The 24501-nt window shown below is 33.8% G+C and overlaps 1 protein-coding gene across 6 annotated transcripts in view; it reads right to left on the bottom strand.

The window, feature by feature from the left end:
* LOC129221970 (cordon-bleu protein-like 1) overlaps positions 1–24501 on the bottom strand; it is a 373733-nt gene that overhangs the window by 325204 nt on the left and 24028 nt on the right. For 5 of the 6 annotated variants that reach the window (XM_054856373.1, XM_054856375.1, XM_054856378.1 and 2 more), the window contains exon 1: positions 23155–23906. The exons of the other annotated variant lie outside the window; for it this stretch is intronic. In XM_054856373.1, the coding sequence (XP_054712348.1) occupies positions 23155–23252 (98 nt within the window). In that variant the 5' untranslated portion in view covers positions 23253–23906. Of the gene's footprint in view, positions 1–23154; positions 23907–24501 lie in introns of those variants that run through there. 6 annotated transcript variants of the gene reach the window in all.

The following is a 24501-nucleotide window of genomic DNA, read 5'->3' on the forward strand; positions in this document are numbered from 1 at the left end:
ATTTTATTTAAAAAATCAAATATTTACTTCTTCAACTTTAAAAGCTGAATAAGTTTTCCAATTTGTCCTCATTTTATAAGCAAACTCACATTTTGTGAAATTAAAAAATAGAATTTTGACTTCATTTACTGTTGAATTTGTTTAATAATATTTCTACTTTATGAAATGTTTTGCAAACAATATTCTCTATTTTTAAACCTCTATAATAGGTACTTTAAAGAATGTCACGAACCATGAAAAGTCGACTGGCAACTAGCAGCGGGTAGTGACCCATCGTTGTGGAAAGAAAGGCTTGTTTAGATCGTAATGCATACAGAACTAAAACTATGTCTTTCTGGAATGGAATAACACAGGTCCGTGTCAACCTAATCGGAAACTAGGGGCAGAGCCTAATTACCGCTGGGGCATGCGGGGCACAGGCCCGTCCTCTTAGATTTCAGGGGGGCCCAAAATCCCCTTAATTTATCATGCTAGTTAAAATAAATAATGATTTCACTCAAAATCCAGAGTACAATGATATCATTGATATTTTTGCAAATGCCAAGACAAGGAAAAAATCTCTTATTTGTTGATTAAAATCCCCCTTAAAAATTTGATATCTTTGCAAATCCCAAAACCATTCCAAGTTTAGTCCGTATTTACTATTAAAAGTTATATCACAGATAAGTTTGATATTTACGGTTTACTGCAACGGGCAAAGTTTAACCACATCTTATATAATTATCGTATACTATATCTCTTCTACTTTTTATATGTATATATTATATTGTGATGTGAAGTACCACCAAATTTAGCATGGTTGTATTAATACGCAAGTATCAAAATATTATATAGCTTCATTTTATAGAATAAGCCGGAATGTAGGGAGGGGGGAACACAAAATGCATTTCATGCCCTGTGTCTTCAAAAATCTTAGGAGGGCCCTGAAATAGAAATGTGTCCCGTGTTAAATATCAGAATGATCGAGCTCTGACTAGGGGCCAGGCCGTTTATAGTATGAAAATTACGTTTTTTGTGAAGAGGAGGATTCGTCGACCAAATTGACAAGGAGCCCACATTGGCTCTGTATAGTCCTGGAATAATAACAGACCCATCAGCAGATTTCAATACGAAAAACATTTTCATTTTTTAGCAGCAGACGAGCCCGAAAAAAAAAAAAAAGAAGAAGAAGAAGAAGAAGAAGAAAGAAGAAGGGGAATGAGATACTTCTTTTAAATAAATGACACTGGTAAACAAAGGTTTTGTTACATGAAACATTTAAAGTGTTCTTGGGGTAATTTTTGACGCTGTTCAAATATCCACTAAGAATTTTTCCCTCACCCACTGTTTTTGCATAATTATAGGTTTTATGCTATTTATTTTCCCCATCTTTTCATATACAGTGAAACCTGTGTAAGTTGACCACTCGCGGTGCAGTACTTTGGTGGTCAACTTAGACAGGTGGTCAACTTATAAAGGGCGGTAATGTTTTTTTTATTTTTTGTCATTTCTTGCACCATGTATTTATTTTTTGAGCAATTCACCCTTATTCTCTCTGTTCAACTCAATTTCATTGTTTAACATTATTGAAAGTGAAACAATAATTAAAAATACTATTCAAATAATTTTATTATTTTTTCCTTGTTTTTAATTATATTAGACACTAGTTTTAGAAATTCCATATGTGCCGGATAATTTTCTCTGGCATTCTCCATTTTCAATTAATTTTAATATAATATTTCATACTTTTTATTAATCTCAAGTTCAACTAACTTTCTTTTTCACAAGCCTTTTTTCTACAACTTATAGCACAAAGAGCAATAAGCGCGACTCTCCCAGTTCATAAAGGCAAAATTAAAATGTCATATCTCTTAATCCCTTGCGCCAGAAACATGTAACTTTACTCATTAGCAGGCCCAGATCTGCGTACCTGCAGTGCGAGGGGCCCACGTCCTTAAAGGGGCTAACGGCTCAAGAAATTGAAGAAAATTGAAAAAAACTAGCACTAAGACTTATTCACTTTACAAATAGACACTGCTGGCCACTAGGGAGGGGCCCAACATAGTTTGTTGCAGGGGGGCTGAAAATGTATAGATCCGGTCCTGCTCTTTTTTGCTCAATTCCTGTGTTGCCACAGCATATTGCAACTGAAAGAAAAGACTTTGAACTTTTCTCCTGACACCTATTTTCATTGAACAGAGTATAAAAAGCTATCTCAAATAGAACAACAAATGAAAAACAAGTTTGGAGAATAAAGAGCAGCAAAAGCTTTATGCTGCTATTTAATTAGTAAAATCCTAGTCTGCCATCAAAGCATTAAAAACATTTTTGGAAAGCTATCGGAAAAATAAAGAAATAAATAATAATAATAATAACAAATAAATAAATAAATAATAAAATAAAATAATTTGCTGTAGAAAGTTTTAAAAATTAAACAAAGTGGTCAACTTACAAAGGATTTTTTACACTATTCCAAACCAAATTTAGCGTACATTAGTGGTCAAGATAGACAGGTGGTCAACTTAGAGAGGTGGTCAAGTTACAGAGGTTTTCCTTCATTATATGAGATTGGACTAATTCCGTTCCTGACAAAAGCGGTCAACATAGACAGGTGGTCAACTTACAAGGGTGGTCAACTTTACAGGTTTTACTGTACCACGAAATAATAAAAATTAATAGACTGGCAAATAAAGATTTGTTAAATGAGACATTTATGGTTTTTCTGCGGTAAGTTCTGACGCTGATTTCAAATATTCAATCAGAATTTTACCATCACCCATAGTTTTTGTGTAATCATAGGTTTTAAGTGATTTATTTTAGCAGTGTTTTACTATGTGTTTGTAATGATAAAAACTCATAATTAACAATTATCTTGTCATAAAGGCAAGAATTTGGAGATATATAGTCAATTTTGCTCGTACTGCAGTGGTAACATGTTAGTCAGTCTAAATGGCACCCCATTTTCGTGAAATTCGCTATCTGAACTGAATCATTTTCTATGTTTTCATATCTGAATGCAAAAATTCAAAGATTTTACTCTAAGGAAAATGCTTTAGTATGCTGTAATAGTATTAACTCTGTAATGGATACGTTTATATCTTAATAACAAGCAGATAAGACTTGGTATTAACTCTTTCGAAACTAGTTTAAAAGCTACACTATATTGCATGATTGAAACACGTTGCCTTCGGTATCACTAGCATATTCAGTTGAAATGAAGGAAACATGAAGATTTGTCCTTTTTAGATAAAATTTAGTACAACACGTATCATGTGACAATCATTTCTGGCCTAAAGCTAAATTATAAAAATATTATTAACTGCTCAATTTTATTAATACACAATGATGTTTTCCCCTATGCGAATGGGATTGCAATAGCAAGAAGAATTAAAAAAAAAAGAATGGACCTCTTATTCTACGAGCCTTTCATATTAAAGTAGGTCTTTTCCTTTTCAAAAATTTTGTAAAGACTTTGTAACACTGGTGCTGAATTTGAATACTGATATCCAGAATTTTTACTCATTGTTGGTTTAAAGCTAAAAAACCTCATCTTTGGAGGGTCCCCTATAGTCCAAGTGAATAAATTCTTGCTGATTAATGCTATACGCTTAAGAGGGATGTTCCTGATGCCAAATACGGAAAGAAAAGAACAATAGCAGAGTTTTTGATCATTATTTTAGTATTAGTCATGCATGTGAATATGCGCATTTATTTCAAACTTCTGTCTAGTGTTACAAAAAAATCTGTGGGTAATGGAGAAAAACTGTTTACATATTTGAATTGCGCATCATTTTAAACTAAGATCAGGTATTTTTCTCCATGTAACAGAGGATTTTTTTTTTTTCGTAGACTGGTGTAATTGATAAATCAATTATCTTAATTCTAAAAGCACAAAATTCGAAAATGTCGGATACTTTGATGACGCAGACAGTCGCTTTGACGATCACAGATTTCAATGCAGGAAAAGTTTTTGGCTTCTGATACGAAACAACTTCGCCAAAGATATTTCTTTAGTGATAAATATACTAGAATTGGTAACATGAAGGGTTCAAGGAGGGAAGGAGCTTGACCCCAATCCCTACATCTTTTTTTTTTTTTGCACTTTTGTTTACATAAAACTAATAAAAACAGTCAATATAAGCTATATTTAGAGTAATATCGTTCATTATGGACGTATTTCTTCAGTCACTCCCCCCTTTCCCCATTCCACTATTCTAGTAGGGTACGATTTTACGTCGGGCAATTGCTACACAAAATAATTATCGAAATTTTAACTTTGTCAATCATTAAAACGAAATTTCTCTTCTCTTGTATTATTAATTATGTAAAGTATTCTCTTGCGTCACGCAAAATTTCTGGGACGACCTAGACATAAAAAAAAGGGAGAAAGAAAGAATAGAGGAAAAAAATAGAAGAAAAAGATATAAAAAAAGAAGAAGAAAGAACAACTAGTCCTGCAGTGCCGCAGGAAAAACGACCGACTTCCACTCTTGCATTTTTAAAGCCTATTATACCAACTCTTACACACCGAAATCGAACCAACTACAACTCCTTTACCCGAAAACCGACTCCTTTACCCCAACACCAGTCAGAATACAACTCCTAAACCTAAAATCAGTCCGACTACAACTATTTTATCCCAAAACCAGTCCAACTCTTACTAATTTACCCAAAATCAGTCTGACTCCTACAAGCAGGCGAAAATTCACTAAGAGAGGAAAGAAAAGAAAAAGAAGGCATGTTAATTTTTAGGAAAAAAAAAAAAGAAAAGATAGCAGGAAAGCAACAGACAAACTAAAATTACTATTTCTTGCAACTCTTATTACCTTTTTATCATGCTGGTTTCTTTGATGTTAGAATATTCATTGTTTCTTTTGTAACAAAATAATAATTTAAATACATTTTCATTCTAAAATTAATTTTGCCGAATTCAACGCAAGTTTGAAGTCAACGAATCCAAAAAATTGTCTTTAAACAAATTCACGTCTGACTGGTTTCTTTAAACTATCTTGTTTTAAATTAATAAGAAAAATCTCTTCCTGTAGACGCATATTTTATGAAAAGTAAATATTTGGAAAAATATTCAATAGATATTTATTTTTCAATATATATATTTATTGGCGAGTACATTTATTCTCTTATTTAAATGAAAAATTCATTCAAATGTAAGAAACGTGACGTTTTTTCCAATTCGGTTACAGAGTTGGAAAGTGAGGGTAACAACAGTCTTGTTTGAAATATCATTAATTATTTCTTCTTTCCCCAAAATATATAAAAGGAAGTATTTGAGGATGGCAATCGTGTGCGTGAGTGTTTGAACATTTTTTTTATATGCACTCTCTAATTTGGAAAATAATGCAAGGAATGGAATGAAATCCAGTATTTCAATGAACTTCAACAGGGAGACCTGCTGATTAGTTTTTGGTGCCGATTAGGCTTAACCACATCTTCATCTCATGTGACTTTTATGTCTTAAGAGGTCATATAGTAAATAAACAAAAATGAGAATTAAAATGATGTAATAAATCAAACACAAATTAGAATACAGATGAACAATAATACCTGGTACTGATTAATTTTTGAATTTAACAGCTTCAAGTCGGTGGTACCAGGGCTGCGGAGTCAGAGTCGGAGTCGGACTGATTTTAGAATAAAAAAGTCGCAGTCGGGAGTCGAAGGTTTAATTTTTCAAGAGTCGGAGTCGGTCATTTTCCCTTAAAGTCCGCAACTCTGCCAGTGTTTGTGCAGTTGGAGTCGGATTGATTTTGGTGTAAAGGATTCGAAGTCGAAGGCTCTAAAATTCCCGGAGTCATAGTAGGTCATTTTTTATCGGTCTCTGCAGCCTTCGGTGACCTTTGAATTTAAAAATTTAATTCTTTTTTTGAGGAAAATCGATTAAAAAAAAGTGAGAATAATAATTAAAAACGAGCTGATGTGTGCATCGCATGACTTCTTTTGCTCCAATTTTAATGTAATTTTCCTATCATTGGCAATTTTGATGTGATTCAATAGTTTACTCTCTAAATATCACCACCAGTGGCCAAATTAAAACCAGATTAAAAAAAAAAATCGCCAAATTTGTCACCAACTTGGCGACCAAAAGACTGGCGATATATCGCCAAGTGTCCGCCAAATTATAACACCACTTGAGTATACATCGCAATTAACAATGATTCTCCCCCCCCCCCAAGAAGGGGCAAAAGACCCCTTTAGAAACACCGGAATGCAGCCAAAAGGGGAGGTGCAAAACTAGACCCCACTATGAGTTTACGTACCAAATTTCAACTTTCTAGGACATACCGTTCTTGAGCTATGCGACATACATCTGCACATACGCACATCCGCACATACGTACAAACGGACGTCACGAGAAAAGTCGTTGTAATTAACTCGGGGAATGACAAAATGGATACTTCTGGTTTTTATACGTTCTTAGGCACTTATCCGCGTGTGGTCGGGTTGAAAATAAAACTCAACATTAATTCGGGGGTGAGCAAAATAGAAATTAAGGCTGAATTTTGAGTGAAAATCTTTTCGCGAATATCATACTTCCTTTTTTGTAAAAGGAAGTAAAAAGAAAAAGAAAGGAAAAACAAAGAGAAGCTAAGCATGCCCCGAAAATTCTTTATATGCCCGAATTCCGAGATAGAAAATTCACCGTGAATCCTCAAAAAAAAAGAATTTAAATACTATCTGAAATTATTTTCGAAAACCATAAAACAAACAACCAAAAATTTTGAAGTTTAATTTAAACAAATATTTCAAGGCTTCATGCTTTTGTTTTAAATATGTTTCCATGTTTTGTGCTGAAGCCGGGAAAAAAGAATCAAAATTCATCGCCTCAAACGCGTATCGCCTCAATATATTTTCAATCCCAAACTAAATTTAGCACAAAACTGCTTGCAAGTTCGGAAGCAATCAGTAACAGGAAACTGAAAATGAAGCATTATTCGCAATTCAACATTTATTGATTTTCATTTGATAAACGAGTCAACCACGCTCATTAAATGAAAATCATATGAGATAGAATTTTGTTTCCTGATTTTGCTACACATCGTTAGTATGGCTGATAAACGTAATTATTACTTAATTTCATAAGCAATCTCCTTTATTTTGGAAATATGAGGAACAGAAAGGTAGATATTTTGTAGTAAGTTACCGCCCTAAAGCCAGGGCTAAGGCAGAAATACTTAAAATCCACCGCCAGCTCAGTTATTCCATCCAAGGACTGAATAACTGAGCTGGCGGTGGATTTTAAGTATTTCTGCCTCAGCCCTGGCTTTAGGGCGGTAACTTACTACAAAATACCTTAGCTTTGCCGTCAATCTTTGAGTTGAACCGCACCATTGTTGCGGTCGCTCATCTGGTTCGCTAATTCTGCATTAGCTACCAGTTTGTTTGGCTCTCTTGGCTCCCTTAAGAGATTTTTCGTCTCCAGCTCATGTGGTTCCTATTCCGGGCTGATGAGTGCCAAAAAGCACGAAACTGCAGTCCTCGGATGGAATAACTGAGCTGGCGTGGATTTTAAGAAAGGTAGATAGTTTATTTTCACCAGTGACGTAAAGGCTAAATCATAAAACTTGTTCAGCAATAGTCAGTTTTGAGGAAAAAGTTTCCACCTTCTAATTGAGATTTTTGTCGAAATATTTATTTCGGGAATGCTTTGTTTGAAATTCTACAAGCATTCCGATTGTTTACGTTTATGATGCTCGAAGTTATTCATTGTTAATGTTGTCTGTGTAGTGTATTTTCTAAATATCGATTAAAAAACAGGAAGTCAAAATGAATGTTTAAGACCAGTCTTAAACATTTTTTTGTTCACATGCTACTTATTTCAACTAATGTTGCAAATCGCATTGAGTGAAAAAAATGTTGCCATTAGATTTTCTAGACGGAAAAATGTTGTAGATTTCCGACTGCATGCTTTCCATTGAAAAAAAAAATTCCTCTTTATAAGAATCTATTTGAAATTCTTTTCTCATAGAAAAATATCTGTTGATGTTTTTCAGAAACTTTCTGAAAATAAATAAATTGGTTGAAATTAATTCAAGTATTTCTTGCCACTAATAGGGGGATGTGGGCCAAAGTGAAAGGGTGAAATATTAACTCTAATTTTAGCGCGACCTATCTAGTAATATTTTAACTGTGTAGTTACACATGCAGTCTATTCTAATCGGGAAAAAGTCACCTCTGAAGATCATAGATTATGATAATCGTCATCATCATCATGACCTATCTAGTAATATTTTAACTATGTAGTTACACATACAGTCTATTCCAGCCGGGAAAAAGTCACCTCTGAAGACCAAAACATGTGACAATACAAATAATTTTCAAAAATTGATACTTGAATTGTAAATTTTTGTTACAAGTCAAAAAATATTTCTGTTATTACAAAATAATAAAGTTTATCTTTTTAACGCTTGAATAAAAAATGATACTTACTAATATTTTGTGCAGTATTTATCTATCTAATATTAAGCTAATTTTTGTTTTAAATGTTTTGTTCATTTAGTCAAGTGCATGCAGAGCAACGTGAAATAGTTCATTTTGCTTCTCATTCGATCATCTATTAAATTATTTACGTAATTATTTATTTATTCAGTTACATTCCTTCATTTTATAATTCACTTATTTTCTCATTAGTTCTCTATTTCATCCACTCATTTACTTTTTCTCATATATAGTCAGTCAATTAATTAATTCATTTATTCTTTCGTTCTCTATTGAATTAGAGATTATAATCGCCATTATAATCTCTATTATAGAGATTGTAATAGAGATTATAATATACAATAGAAATCATAAAAATGTGTGATTTATATCAACCTCTTGTATATTACCAGGTTTTCTATACAGTGCTTAGACACTGCATAGAGAAATGGTTTCACATAATTGTTGTTACCATTTTCCGTGCCAATGTAACATTTTTTCCCTCAGCATCCTAGTTTTCTCCCAAACTTAATTTGGACCGTACATGCAGATGCTCTTTTAATTGAATATTGCATCCAAACATCAAAATGAAAGTTTTTTCCACTCTAATGGGGCTTTTTAATTGCTTTGTTATCAACAAAGGAATTTGAGCTTGATTAGTTTTCCTTTCTCATCAATGCCAGATAAACTACACGATATCAAGCTTGAGTTGAACACAATCGACCAAAATTGAAAAGGATGCCATAACATGTGTTCTAAGACAAAGGAATTCCGTCAACAAAACAAAAACCAAACAAAAGTTAGTTTAAATAAACACATAGTGAAGGTTTTATCACAAAGACAGAGTGAAGCTAGAACAAGCATAATCTCCTCGTAACGTTTCTTTGTGTTTTAAAAACTTCAACAAAGCAAACGATCTTTTTATTACATCGTACAATTCTACGAATGCACCTATTGATCACCATTAAGAAAAGACATCAAAATTAAAACATAAGATAGTCATTACATCCATGAGAAGATGACCTTCTCTTAAAAAATTTAGCCGTGGCGAAAAAAATTAGAAAAAATAAAAGCTTTAAAAGCGTGTCGGAAGTTTTGTTTTGATGTTTTGTTGAAGATAGCGGTGACGTCACAATCTTCATAAAAAGAACCGGAACAGGCGATTGGACAAAGAAAGATGACCTTGTGGATTTTGAATGGTAAAGGCAGAGATGAAGCACCTATTCTAAAGAAGCATGATTTTCAATGACAATAACGAAGTTCGAAAAACGACCAATTGAACCAATACTACTCTAAATTAAACACATTTTTTCATTACTTTCTCACAGATGTGATAAAATAAATAGTTCCTGTTTGCGTTTCAGTAATTTCAGCTTTATTACTGAAGTATTATCATAAATGAATATATCTAATGTAATTTCTTTTGTTCAAATTCGTCAGCAAAAAAAAACTATTTCTTTCCCATTGGATGATGATGCTTTGTTTTAGGAAGAGTCAATAATGTTTATGATTCATAAATCGTGGTATCGTGCAATTATACTGTATCACGATTTCAAAAAATTAGACTCGATATTACACTTTAGATTTCAAAACTGCTGACTTGCATTGCAACCAAATATTATGCTAACATTATCCTCCTATTTGAATTCCCAAATAATTCACTTCACAAAGAGAGAGAGAGAAAAAAAAACTGTTCTTTAAAATTCAAAGAATTTACATTAACACAATCACATTATTTTTACGATGTAAAACAACATAAATCTAATTGTATTATCTTTTTTTCCTCCACATTGTCTTTTTAGGTGAAATCACATAGAATAATGATTTGCTAGTACAAAATAATAAATGTGTAGAATCAATGAAAATTTCTTTAAACTATAATTTTAACAGAGCTATTTTAATGATTGAATTGCGAGACAGTCCGTAAAATTCAATTTTAAAAGGCAAACAATATTGAAACATAGGGGGGGGGGGGGGAACTCAATTTAAACTAAATAATGCCTTCGTCATTTTAATTTATTTCTCTCTTACACTCATATAGTAAACTATAATTGTATTCCCTCCGGACTCCCCCATTTTTTCTTTAGAAGTTCAATTTTACCAGGAAATTGTAATTACGTGTGATCTTTACAACAGGCTAGATATGTAAAAGAATGCTTTGAAAAAAAACAAAAAAAAAACATGTGTATTTTATGTTATGATGGAACAGGAAAACTGAATTTTGTGAAAAGAAAATGCAAATAAATCGATTACAGTCCTGAAGTGTACTTAAGGTATCATTTTATGTTTGTTTTTTGTGGAAAATCATCGATATTTGATAGAAATTCCCGAGTTCATTAGAATAAATAACAACATTAGGTAACTATTTTCCTGGTTTTTAAAAGGCAAACACTTGATCCTTATGCCCAATCTTTATGCTGCTATTTACATTGCACGAGCATTCTACCACATATTTCATTGGGTATCTGAAATTTTAAGAATGTTCTACTCACCTTTTGCTTTTTCTTACAGATTTTTTTTTTTTTTTTTGTCGTACTCAAAAACACTAAAATATCAGGATTTTATCTCTTGTGATTGTGTCAACTCGAGTAAAATTAAGGAATTCAGTCTGTTCAACTTGACGAAAATAATAATAATGATAATAATAATAATAATATAAAAAAGAAAGAAAAATAAAATTAATAAATGAATAAAACAAAATAAAGTTAAAAAAAAGCGTTTGTTGTGTTATTATAATTTTCTGTTTCAATCCCCCCCCTCCTCTTCTCAACGAAATGTTGATAGCTTTCATCGTTGCCTTGTTTCAGTGCAATTTTTACTGTTTCTTATTTTACAAGTTTCTCCAAGCTCTTTCTCAGAATTTATCCTTTTTGCAACTACCGTACTATACTCAATTCACTCTGTAAAGTGCAAACACGCTGAGGCACCAAAGTACCGACAACTAAAGAGAGGCGATTAATCTAGCAATATTTCAACCTTTTCTAAATGATAAAAGTGTAGGAGTATTAACAAAAAAGAAATATGGGGAAAAAAATGTCCTTATTCGCAGTTATTCATTATCAGAAAATCGCCCGTCAAGGTATGACGGGTGAAAATTGCTTCTACATTTGAACGAAGCAATTGCCTGTTCTGTAATATTTTTTGATAGTTGAAATTTTAACCCTAAACTCCTGTAGATAGTGTTAATTCTCGACCACTTTTTCGTTTCTTCATTCTTCTAAAATCAGTCTTACAGTCTTACCAACAAAACAGTTAAGTTATCGGATCCAATTAAGCCTTGTCAAAACAAAGCATTTCCCTGCATGTCAAACATTGCCAACAAATATTATCAAATTATCACGTTATGGCTCGAGTTTCATTGATGGTGACGTCAGGAGCGTTACTCGATCAGTGAATTCGCTATTGTATTTTTCCAAGATTTTTTAACTAATTAATTTTTTGTAGAATATTAAGAGAGGTGTAATAAGAAGCTCAAAAATTTTTTTTTCCTATAAAGAAATTCTACCTATCTCCAAAGCTATAATTTACACAATGTTGAATTTACGAATGGGTAAAGACTTAACCACTTGCAAGTGGCGAAAATTTTAAGAAACAGCAAAATTTGAGAAAGAAAGCTATGGATTTAAGTTTTTAGCACATTTACAAGCTTAAAAAGTAATTCAGTTTAGCATATTAATATAAAATATTCCTTAATTTTCAAAAATAATCTTAATAACAATCCATTATTGTTAATATTTGCTTACAAGAAATTTCAAATATATGTTGCTCTGCTGAATGCCACAGAAACGGAAAAAATAGGGCAAAAAATCAAAAGGCAAGTTTACTTATCCCAACAGGATAGAAGTCCCGTAATGCTAAAAACTACTAATGATAACAAAAAAAAAAAAAAAAGTCCAACACGCTCTTACGCAATTTGGGTCACGCATCATTTTTGCTTAGGAATCGCATCTCGCGAATATCTCGTTCAAAAAGCTCCAGGCCAAAAAATCAACAAACATCTAAACTCGCACGTGGATTTGGAGGTCGACAAAAGGTAGTTCAAGGACACACAATCTCCATTTCCTCCCCCCATAACACGAACCGCACATTCAGCCAGCAGGTCTGTGAACTCGCCACACGACCATCGTAAAACAAGTTTTCAAGAACAGCAGGTATGACGTGCTGGGAAAAAAAACATTAGGAATTTTAAAATTGAAAAGAATTGCATTTTTATGCTTTTTATTATTTTTTTTATTTTTTACATTTCAGCCATTTTATCTTTTTGTTTTCTATCAAGAGATTAAACGAAGGTTCTAGTGGTGGGGACATTGAACTTGAATAGGTGATTATTTATTCACGTAATTATTATGAATAATAATCTCTGCATTGCTGAGACCACACGAGGCGAAGAAGTATAATTATATGAAATTTCTCTTCTTTAATAGAGCAGTTCTGTTAATTCTGCAATAGTCAAGCAATTTAATTGCTTTCATATAATTTTCTTTTTTTCTAATTATCCCGCTAAGAGTCAAAAGAATTTCGCCATTTTAAAAGGAATGCGAAGGGTAAAATTTAAAATGATTGCAGTTCGCTGAACGAATTATGTATCTAATTCACATCATCTCAATATTTTTTTTTCTAAAAAAGTGCTTACTCAAGAATAGTTTCTGAGAACAGAAAATATTTAAGTGAATACATACTAAATCATTAGAATAATAAGTTACTGCTATCCCACAAACATGAATCGAGGCAGTGAAACTTTTTTAAAGTTTTAAGTAAAATATGTGCAAAAAGTTCACATTTTACTTTTCCATTCAATGGGGTCGTTTCCAAAATTTTAAAAGTATTTTTTTTTCTAAAAGAGCATACTTAAAAACATAGGATCTGACCATTTTTTAAATAATTTGTTTAAGTTTAATATTTAAAAAAAAATTACTTAAATCGGTGCGCTTTCATTGTTTACATTTCTTGCCAATGACATCACAAATGATGAAATGCCATTCAGTGTTGCCATTCACAGAGCAAAGTACTTAATTCGCATCTTTACTCACGTGTATTGGCAACGATATGGTTGATAGCAAGCGTAGAGCGCAATTTTAATTCCCTTCTTGATTATCATAACGTGGAAACGCGGTACAAAGATGCGGCAAAGGGCATCATTTATGACGTCATCAAGACCACGCCATGTTTGAAAAATCGGACATTTAAAAAAATTAATTAAAAAAGTATCTGTTGGAAAAATGAAAGAATTTTCTTCGTCCATGTTTTTTTTTTTTTTTTGCTTATTCTATCAATTTCAGTGACTAGAAGTACTACTTTTGACTGAAGGAAACAACCCCATTGGCCGCACCCTTCAGAGTTACTGTTTTCTCTCCACAAAGAGTTTATCCTGCTATTTGTACTAGCTATCTCCATTTTTCTTTCTCTATTTTTGGCACTTATACTCTTTTGTCGCTAGATGCTTCATATTGTATTATATGCTTTATTACATCTAAATTTATGAATTATTTGTGCATGATAGAATAAATTTATCTACTCATTGTGCGCTACTATTCCTCTTAATAAAAGACAAGTTTTTTACTATAATACCATTGAATAGAGTGAAATTTGAATGTGCCGTTTCTGAAAGACTATGAGAATTCCGATAGGTTAATCCAAGATAGGTGACGCGGAAAGTTCGCAAAAAAAGTTAAAATGGAAAAAATAGCATGCGCTTTTAACTTCTGAAAATTATTCCGGAAATCGAGTTTCGAAATTTGGAGGTGGGTGGTGGGGGGAGGGGGCTGCACTCTGTAGTGGGTAAATGAAATTCACAAAGTTGAAAATGTCGAGTAGCTCAGAGAGAAAACGGAAAGATGTGCATTGTGTTCTTTCGGCATGTTTGCCTCCCTCGAATAGTATATAATTTTAATAACAGGTTTCCCACAAATCATTGCAGAAATAACTTACTGCAATGCTTTTTATTGTTTTTTTTTTTTTTTGTTCACTTATTTAGTTATTAATATTGTTATAATAGCAGCAACAATAATAATAATAATGGTAATGACAAAAAAAAGTAATTATTATTATTACCATAGTTGTTGTTGCTGTTTGTAGTTCAATAAGCAAACTAGTCGCCTGCGACGCGTCACATAGTAATGACGTCATATCTTTATGGAGTCTTGACGGTAACAGTCCTTAACGGTCTATGGGCTTCGAAATTAAAGAGATATCGCCAAGTTAGCAATTTTTTTTGGCCCAAATTTAGTGAGAAGTGGGCAAATGTCATTAAGTTTTTAATAGAGCAAGGGCAAGCGACGTAATGAAAGAGGCGTGGCTTCGGGAGTTATTCTTTCTCTTAGGCATTAAAATTAAGGATATAAAATATCTACCCAGCAATCCGATCATATAAACAAAATCGCTTAAACAAAGACCCCGTCCTCTCCCTTTTCCTTCTAAGAAAAATAATGTAATTAAAAATCATATTATATCTATATTTGGGGTAAACCTAACTTGACAGCGTCGTAATGCTGTTGTTAGGATTTGTGTAGCGTTCACAATGCTGCCATGTTAGGTTTACCCCAACAACAGAACAAATGGAAAATCCTGTCCCCTGTAGAAAAAAGAATTTAATTCAAATATACGCAACTCAGTTTACATAAAATGATCATTCCTAGAAAAAAATTCTTCTAGAAAAAAAAAGTTTTAAATTAAAATCTGTATTGCAAATACAAAAAGAAAATCCTGCTCCCCCGTAGAAAAAAGAATTTAACTCAAATACGCAACTCAATTTATATAAACCCAGAAACGATAAAAGTATTTATTTTGATGTAATGATCGCGCACGCCAGAATTGCTCGCATATGGTAGATTCCTACTTACTTAACACTTATCGTTATATATTTTGGATTGTTCACTCAATATGTTTATAAATTGCAGCCTGTGCATCATTCTGATGTATAAGCTATATTATTGTAATATTTCATTAAAATCCATTCAGTAATTTTTGCATGAAAGAGTAACAAACATCCATTAAACGTTCGCGTTTATAGTAGTAGAAATGGAGCGAAGTCGATGGCACACAAATAAGTTACGTGTGCAAGACTTCAAGATTCATGGTAACTTTTAAAAGTGAGTGGGAAAAAAAATAATTTCAAAAAATATGCAATCAAGTTAGTATAAAATAACAATTTCCCTCTGCCCAGAAGAAAAAATTGTTGAAATACACGTAAAAATTGGAATACTCGTAACATAAGAATCCTGCCTCCTCCTCCTCCGATGAAAAAAGAATTTAGTTGAAGTACGCAGTACTTTTATAATAACTTGAATTACCGAGTTCTATTGTATACACACACTGGGTGTCTCAAAAGGTCGTTTACAAACTTAACATGCTGTATGCTGGTCTGTCATATCATGACGGACAAAACTTACACAGAAACTTGAGTTTAAAAACGCAAACTGCGGACACTCTAGAGGGCGGTGATTGCTAGAGTGAAAGAGGCGGGCAAAAGAAAAACAAAAGATGTCAACAGCGGTGCTTGTATGATTTTTATTACAGAACATGATTGCATCACAACTGATGTTCAAAAAATTTCCATTTGCCACAGGGTTGGCCGAATTGGACCCAATTGGGTTGGACCAAATGGGTTTTTTTGAAAAAACCCATTTAAAAAAACCCATTATGTAGCCCACTTTTGGGTTTTTTAAAATTTTGTGAGAAGTTTTAAAAAAAATTAATTAATTTAAATACTTTCACAATTTAAACTTCTTTTTTATTTGTTCTTCACCACAGACAATGAACACAAAAAATGAATTTTGAGCTTTAATAGTATTTCTTAACTCTTAACGGCATTAAAAATATACTTCAAAGATTTTAAATAAATGTCTTTAACTTTTTTCTTTAACTGGTCAATAAATAACTCAAATTATCTTGACCAAGTCATGTCACGTCTGATTTTCTCAATATTTGTAGATTGTACAGAGGAAACTAATCTAGTTAAAAGACTTTCATGTAAATTATTTTCTGCTAACCAACACGTCACAAATCTCGAATAAACACAAGGTAATTTTTTTAGAAATAAACAGATTTTTCCAACGGTCTACAGAAAACAGAACAGGTACAGTATTTTCATTATTTTCAAAAAAGTTTAATATTTCTTACCCTGTACACAGAAATAGAAAAACAGGCAACATAAAATTCAAAGAAATGTCTTGATTAAGCTGGAATTCAGTAAAAAGGGATTTAAACTAATTGAGGTTCTACAATAGTTTTGCATAACAAAATGAAATACTATAAAGTAAAATGCAAAAAAAAAAAAATATGTAGTAATTAAAAACGAACAATAGATTTTATCACTCGAGAAGTAACTTTGCCTCAACTGTTGGTAATAAGGAAAATTAAAAAAATCTGAAACTTTAACATTCTTGGGTTTTTTCGTCTTTTATACTTTTCTTCAGAAAGCTCTGAATTTTAACTAATTTTCCAGCTTTTTACCAGAAGATAATTTTTGCACTTTGTCCATATACTTATGCTACAATATGCTATAAGTACCCCACATTTTCCCTAAAAAAAGACAAAAAAAACCCACATTTCTTTTAAAAAACCCAACTTTAGTTGGTTTTTTTTGGGTTTTATTTAAAAAATCCCAAAAAACCCTGGGTCCATGGGCTTTTTTAAAAAAACCCGGGTTTTTGCCAACCCTGATTTGCCATAGTACATGTTTCAGAACGTCGATGCATGGATTCAGGGACCTGTTTAAATTGGCGAGGTGTATCACGGACACTACAAATGACGCCGCTTCTGCGATTTTGGCGCCGAGATCCATGTCCAATGTTACGAGCGTTTCGTACAGCGTGGACATCATGCGTCCCAACAGATAAAAATCCAGGGGAGTCAGGTCGGGGGATCGTCTGAAATGATTACGCTTCCGACACTCCCGCAAATTCGCGATCATTGCCCTCTAGCGGTTATATACAGTGCCGGCAAAAAGAAAAAAAAATCTTTATATTTGGCTGGCAATTAAAAACTTTGCATGCAAACTTATTTTTATGATTTTCCTTTGCATGCTCCCTAATTATGTGGTCGAATACCAAATATTCGTCTAGATTGTGGCCGAATATTGGTGTTCGGCCAATTCACAAGGGAGCATGCCAAGTAAAATCATGATAAGAAAAAGTTATGTAAATTTTTAATTGCTAACCAAATGTAAAGATTTTTTTGGCCAGCACTGTACGAACTAAGTAGAATTTATTTTTATATTGTTGTGAAAGTATCTTTCATACCCACGGAGATATAAGCATTTATTTTAAAAATGCAAATTTTATTTTAAGTTTTCGGCTCATAGCACGCAGAGTTTTCCGTCAACCGTTACTAAACTTTCAGAATATTTGACAGCATACAATAGACACATAATAATAAAACTTGAAGTTGAAATACGGAAAATTTGATGAAATATGAACGTTTGAAGCAGTTGAGTTTTCACTGCGCATGCGCGAAAGATGTCAATTTATAACCTTCATAATCCAAAGCCCGGATAGATTCTACACCTCGTGATAAAATTCCAGCTCGGTATCTTAAAAATTCAAAAAGTTATCAGCGATCTAAAGATCCGAATTTCAATAGTTCTTTAATAGACGACGACTCGTGAGGGATCGTTCGCAAATAATCTGTTTTTATTGCAAATCACACTGAATGATGCCAGGAAAGTGTTACCAGTTTGCGAATGACCCCTTATATTATGATTCGTCGTCTATCCAAGAATTATTGAAATTTGGTTCATTAGATCGCTGATAAATTTTTGAATTTTTCAGATATCGAGCTGGAATTTTATCACGAGGTGTAGAATCTATCTGGGCTTTTGATTATAAAGGTTATAAACTGATATCTTTCGCGCATGCGCAGAGAAAACCCAACTACTTTAAACGTTCATATTTCAACAAACTTTTACTATTTTAATTTCAAATTTTATTATTATGTTTCTCTTGTACGCTCTCCAATATTCTGAAAGTTTAGTAACGGTTGATGGAAAACTCTGCGTGCTATGAGCCGAAACCTCAAAATGAAATTTGCATTTTTGAAAGAAATGCTTATATCTCCCTGGGTATAAGAGATACTTTCACAAAAATATAAAAATAAATTCTACATAGTTTATACGGTGCTGGCACAAAAATCTTTGCATTTGGTTAGCGATAAAAAATTTTACATAACTTTTTCTTGTCGTGATTTTACTTGGCATGCTCCCTTGTGAATTGACCGAATACCGAATATTTGGCCACAATCTTGACAAATATTCGGTATTCGACCAAATAACTAGGGGGCATGCCAAAGAAATGTAAAGATTTTTTTTACCGACACTGTATATATATACATATATATATATATATATATATATATATATATATATATATATATATATATATATATATATATATATATATGTGTGTGTGTGTGTGTGTGTGTATGTGTGTATGTATGTGTGTGTGTGTGTGTGTGTGTGGAGAGGGGAGGGTGGGGATGAAAATAAGTGAAATTTCATTCCAGAAACAATTATAAACAATTTCTTTCTACGCCCCTGCTTGATTTTCACAATCAAAATGAAAACATTTTGAGCATTGCTAACATTTATTAGTAAAAATGTTTCACATTTATTAACGTTCCACAAACATTCATGCATTGTAAAAATATAAATCCTTCGTGCTATACCGTATACCTTTTTCTTTAAAGAGAGTTTAAAAAAATTTCAGTAATAAACGTTTTTACTCTTGGTGAGTTTCATATTTTCTACCTTATTAAATCTTTGCTGCGCTTTTGTTTACTGCAATCAAGAATTGCTTCCACAAATCACGAAACCTTGTTTTCCTTGCCCGGAGAGAAGAAATCCTATTCAATCTTCGTGTGCTGCCTATTAACAATTTTCATTTACCTAAAGAGAGGCATTATGCATAAAATATTCCTGAGTTCATAAAAGTAAATTCAAGAAAACTTTTCCCTCGCTAGATCTTTGGCAGAAGAAGCTATTAGGGAACGATAATAAAACTAAAACAGAGGCGGTCAACTGTCGTCGGAGGAAAATGGAAGGTGAAAGGAACCACGCTCCCCGAACCATCCATTCTCATTTGCGACGAGGTGACTGGTGGGGGATGCAGGAGGACCGTTTTTCGAATCCCAAACAGGGCCCGGGGGACGCTTATTGGATTCTTGGTCACGTCCCGGCATGAGACATACGGGACTGGCACAAGTCATGTCGCCTGGGATATAGGCGAGAATGGATGTCATCGCGGTCGTAAGACTTTTCTTATGGGATCAACGGCAGTCATATTTCCAGGGAAATATTTTTTAGTGTCTTATGTCATCAATTTCAACTGTTCTCAATCTATTGTATACATTTCAGCGTACTAGAATGGAATTACACAATTTCGTTTAATCAAGGGCAGATTTTTTTCATGGGGTACAGGCCTAGGGCACCCTGATTCGGGGGGAACCAAATCTATTGCTATTATTATTTTTATAATGAAAGAATTTCATACCGCACTACAGCTGGATGTAAATATCAAATGTTTAAAAAAGCTCCTTAGAATTTAAACTTTTTCCCTAAATTCTAAAGCCAAAATATTTGATTTCTTCACTGTATAGTATAAGCGGGTAGGGGAAGGGACACAAAAAAAAAAAAAAGTTCGCGCTCAGTGTCAGCAAAAGTAATAATCGGGGCCTGTGTTAAAGTAACGATTATAAGATATAGTAGAATAACACAAAACTTTCAACGAATTCGAGCAAAGGTGTTGAACTTAGAACTTTTGAGCGTGGAGAAGTTTGAAACAAATGATACCCCCTTCAAAATTTAATCAAATCCCCCTCCGAAATTATTTTTAGCTATGCCACTGAATTCGAGGCTGTGGGTAGCCTAGTGGGTAGGGTATCGAATTCTGGATTGGAAGGATTCGGGTTCGGAGCTTGAAGCCGTCAAACACTCCCCCAGAGTACATACGGAACGTAGAACGAGATCATAAAATGAGTGAATTCGAAAGTCTAGCCGTCGAACCCTAGCAGTTGCCATGGGTGAATAGCTCTTGGAAACATCCTTCCCTTCAGAATTATGAGAAAAGTTTTGAGGTGGTGTTATCAACTAACGAATTCAAGTCAGGATCCTCACCAATTGGAGGTCCCAATTTCTGAGGAGCCGCTTTCTTCTACGTTAATGGGGTCATTTCTAAAATTTTAAAAGTATTTTTTTCTGAAAGAGCATACTTAAAAACATAGGATCTGACCCTTTCTTTAATAATTTATTTAAGTTTAATATTTTTTAAAAATTACTTAAATCGGTGCGCTTTCATTGTTTACACTTCTGTCGTGTGACATCACAAATGATTAAATTCCATTCAATATTGCCATTCGCAGAACAAAATATTTAATTCGCATCTTTACTCACGGGCATTGGCAACGATATGGTTGATAGCAAGCGCAGAGCGCAATTTTCATTCGCTGCTTGATTATCATAACGTGGAAACGTAGTAGAAAGATGCGGCAAGGTGCATCATTTGTGACGTCATCAAGACCACGCCTTGTTTGAAAAATCGGACATTAAAAAAAATTAATTTAAAAAAAAACTGTTGGAAAAATGAAAGTATTTCTGGGTCCATGTAATTTTTTTTTTTTTTTTTTTGCTCATTTTATCCATTTCAATGACTAAAAGTAGTACTTTTGACTGAAGGAAACCACCCCATTTCTTCTCACTGCAGTGAAATGAGCTTGAGACTCCCAAGTGGCAGCACCAACAACGACACAACAAGTTCCTCACCTACTCATTTTTTTTAGAAACATTATGCTTTGTCGAAAAATTAGTATTTAATTTTTTGAACTCGCGTTGTGAGCAATTTTTACTTATTCGCGATTTTAAACTTATCAGGAGAAATTGAAAGCTCCATGCTCCTAGGAATATGATGGGCTGGAGGGGGCATTTGGTTGCTGCTTATTGTTCTTATTTTATTTATTTTTTGTTATCACTGTTATTTCGATGCTTTCAACTACAGAACAGCTAACATTGGATTTTGATAACACACATTGGGTTATATAGCCATTCTCAGCGGAGAAGCTTTTACCTCCAATAAACCACAACCTTTTTCCATATTTCATTTCCAGGACAATATACATGAAAGATGTGCATTACATGGGAATGAGGGAACGCCCGGTGCTACAGGCGGGAATTGAATCCGCGCCTCTCTGCTTACAAAGCAGCTGGCGAAACCACACGGCCACCGAGGCCCCCAGCTAACATTCTTCGTTATTTATTTTACTCATGTATAATAGTCTGTGTGTACATAAATATAACATTTCCCACTTGATCTCATCAGTTTGTATCTGTCATTTGTTGCTTGAAAATAGTTTCAATCAACATTAAGTGTTTTTTTTTAATAAACATGTCTGATAAATAAATACCTTTGTGCTGAACAGTAAAGTAAGACAAAACAACGTTAAATGAAGCACAAATTTGCAAATAACAGCAGACACGTGTTTCGGCGTTACAGGGAACGCCTTTTTCAATGCAAAAAATAATGAGCTTATGGATGAAAAGACATCCAACAAAAGCGGTTTTATTTGTCTGGTTTTATTTATGAAACTCTCTAATAAAGCTTTCTTTCCTCAATAAATTATTTTTAGTTTACAGTTTACATTCACGTTAACATTCAAGTCTAGAAGTGACGTAAAATATGGCACCTCATTAACTTCGCAAAATGTAAGAATTACCTTCATTGATAAGTTACTTTTCGATATTCGCAAAATTGTGTAGCCTCTCCTAAAATTTTATCTCCTTTTCACGTTTTCAGTTCGCCAGAAATAGTTAAGTGAACTAGTGCAGCATACGTATATTTATTATTAAGCTGCTTTTAAAGGCTCATAAATCCGTTACTAGTATATACTGGCTATAATAAATTTTCTTTAGACAAAGCCCTGAAACTCTTGCCCCCCCCCCATAACCGGCATGAAACTTTCGACTTCTGGGGGGGGGTTCATTAGATATTTTATTTCTTTATCTACTTCTTACAGACATTTATTACATTTTTAAAACAAGTTGAATGTGAAATAAACGTGAGAAATGCTTTTCAGCTTTGTTGAGTTAAAAAGTAATAATAATGATTGTCGTAACGATTTTCCAGCCTATTCAGATTTATGACTGGGGTCCATACTCCACAGGTCCGAGCGGAAGTCAATCCATGTACGTTACTGAGCACCACTGGCGCAGTAAAGAGAGGGAAAGGGATAAAAACACCCCAAATAGCCTTGGTTTTAACATTATTCTCAATCCTAAGGCAGTAGTTTATACATATGTAAAAGAACTGTTTAATTAAGAAAACAACACCAGAAGATAATTCTGGCTGCGCTAGTGTTGAGCCATCATGACTCCGTGACGTTTCGATGGGACGTCACAGTGAACTTTCAAAAATTTTCGTACACTGCAAATTTTATCTGACGATTCGGCAAAATTATGGCAAAATTTTGAGTTCTATTCGACAAAATTATCATCATTCAGCGAAATTTGGAGTTCCATTCGACAAAACTATTATCATTCGGTCAACTTTGGAGTTCTACTCGGCAAAATTTGGAAATCCCTTCGGCAAAATTATCATCATTCAGTGAAGGTGGAGTTCTATTCGGCAAAAAATATTATCATTCGATGAAATTTCGAGTTCCATTAGGCAAAATGTGGAGTTCCATTTCGCCCTCCCAAAAAGTTTAATTCGAGGCCCCCCTGTCCGTGCGGCAAAATTTTAAGAGCAAACCCGTCCTTACCTCATCCTCATGGACTGTCTGCTCCCGGACCTGCTGAGGGTTCCGGATTTTTCCACAAAACTGAGCCTCTTCTGTCTGACGGAATCCTGCTTCTCCATGGTGGCGAGGCACGACCGAAACGGCCGGCTGTCGGGCCGCCTGTGTCTGCGTTCAGAGTGTCCGCCTCAATTATGCTTAATCAAAAGCTCTTCAAGACGATGGATGGTTGTCGCTCGCTGCGTAGCTCATCCTGGGAGACGGCCACACTTAACACAGTCTCGGCTGGCACGTGGAAAGAGGAATTTCTCATCTCGTATGGGCGGCTCGCACGGGGACAACTGTCCCCCTCACTTCCAAAAGCAAAGGGCCTTTAACATCACTTTTCAGAGTAGAAAATTAACGATCAATAGATAAATAAGTTTTTCTTTTTTTTTTAATTTTTTTGCAGCGTCATTTGATTCATTACACGAAAGAAAAACACGAAATCCTTAATAAATCGGAGTGTACCATTCTATTATTTCATAAAAGTTAAAATAGAGCTTCGAATTGGAAGGGGGGGGGGGTACTTGGGCCGTTCCGATTTTCAAAGCAATATTCCAATTTTTTTTTTTTTTTTTTTTTTTGAGCTTATAATTTTAATGTTGATGTTGAAACCTAATAATATAGCTCAATTCTACAAAAAAATGAGAAAAAAAAATCAGCTGCTAGATGCCGTCCCTTAATTCTCCACACCCATTCAGATAGATCCCTTTGACCTCCACTTTTTTCGTGCACCTGCCGCCTATGAGTCAGTCCATGTTGGTCTTTGGAAACTTTGGCGACTTACGGAACCCTTTACATCCATACTCACACGCGCTTTTCCTTTCCCTTTAGTCTTCAACATACCGAAAGGAGAGATGAACTAAGTAATTATGTCTACACTCATATGCTCTGCCTTTCCCTTTCGTCGGCAATATGAAGAAAGGGGACATGGCTTGAAAAAAGGTATGTGTTTAGCTTTCCCTGTCTCTCACGTCTTCAACTTGGCGAAAGGAGAGATGAACAAAATAGTTATATCCACACTCATATACTCTGCCTTTCCCTATTTCGTCTGCAACATGACGAAAGGAGATATGACTAGAAAAAACTATGCTCAGCTTTTTCTGTCTTTTTCGTCTTCAACTTGCCGAAAGGAGAGATGAACGAAATTGTTATGTCCACACTCATACGCTCTGTTTTTCCTTTTCGTCAAATCAAGTAAATTAATTCAGGCATGAAGCTGTGCCCAGATTCAAGAAATGTTTTCAAACCGTGGATAAAATTTTAAAAAACTGTAACAAATTAAGAATGATTCAAATATACATCATTTTATATTCGAAAACACGTGAA

This window comes from Uloborus diversus, chromosome 5 (assembly GCF_026930045.1).
Source record: "Uloborus diversus isolate 005 chromosome 5, Udiv.v.3.1, whole genome shotgun sequence".
In the NCBI taxonomy this organism is placed as follows: domain Eukaryota; kingdom Metazoa; phylum Arthropoda; class Arachnida; order Araneae; family Uloboridae; genus Uloborus; species Uloborus diversus.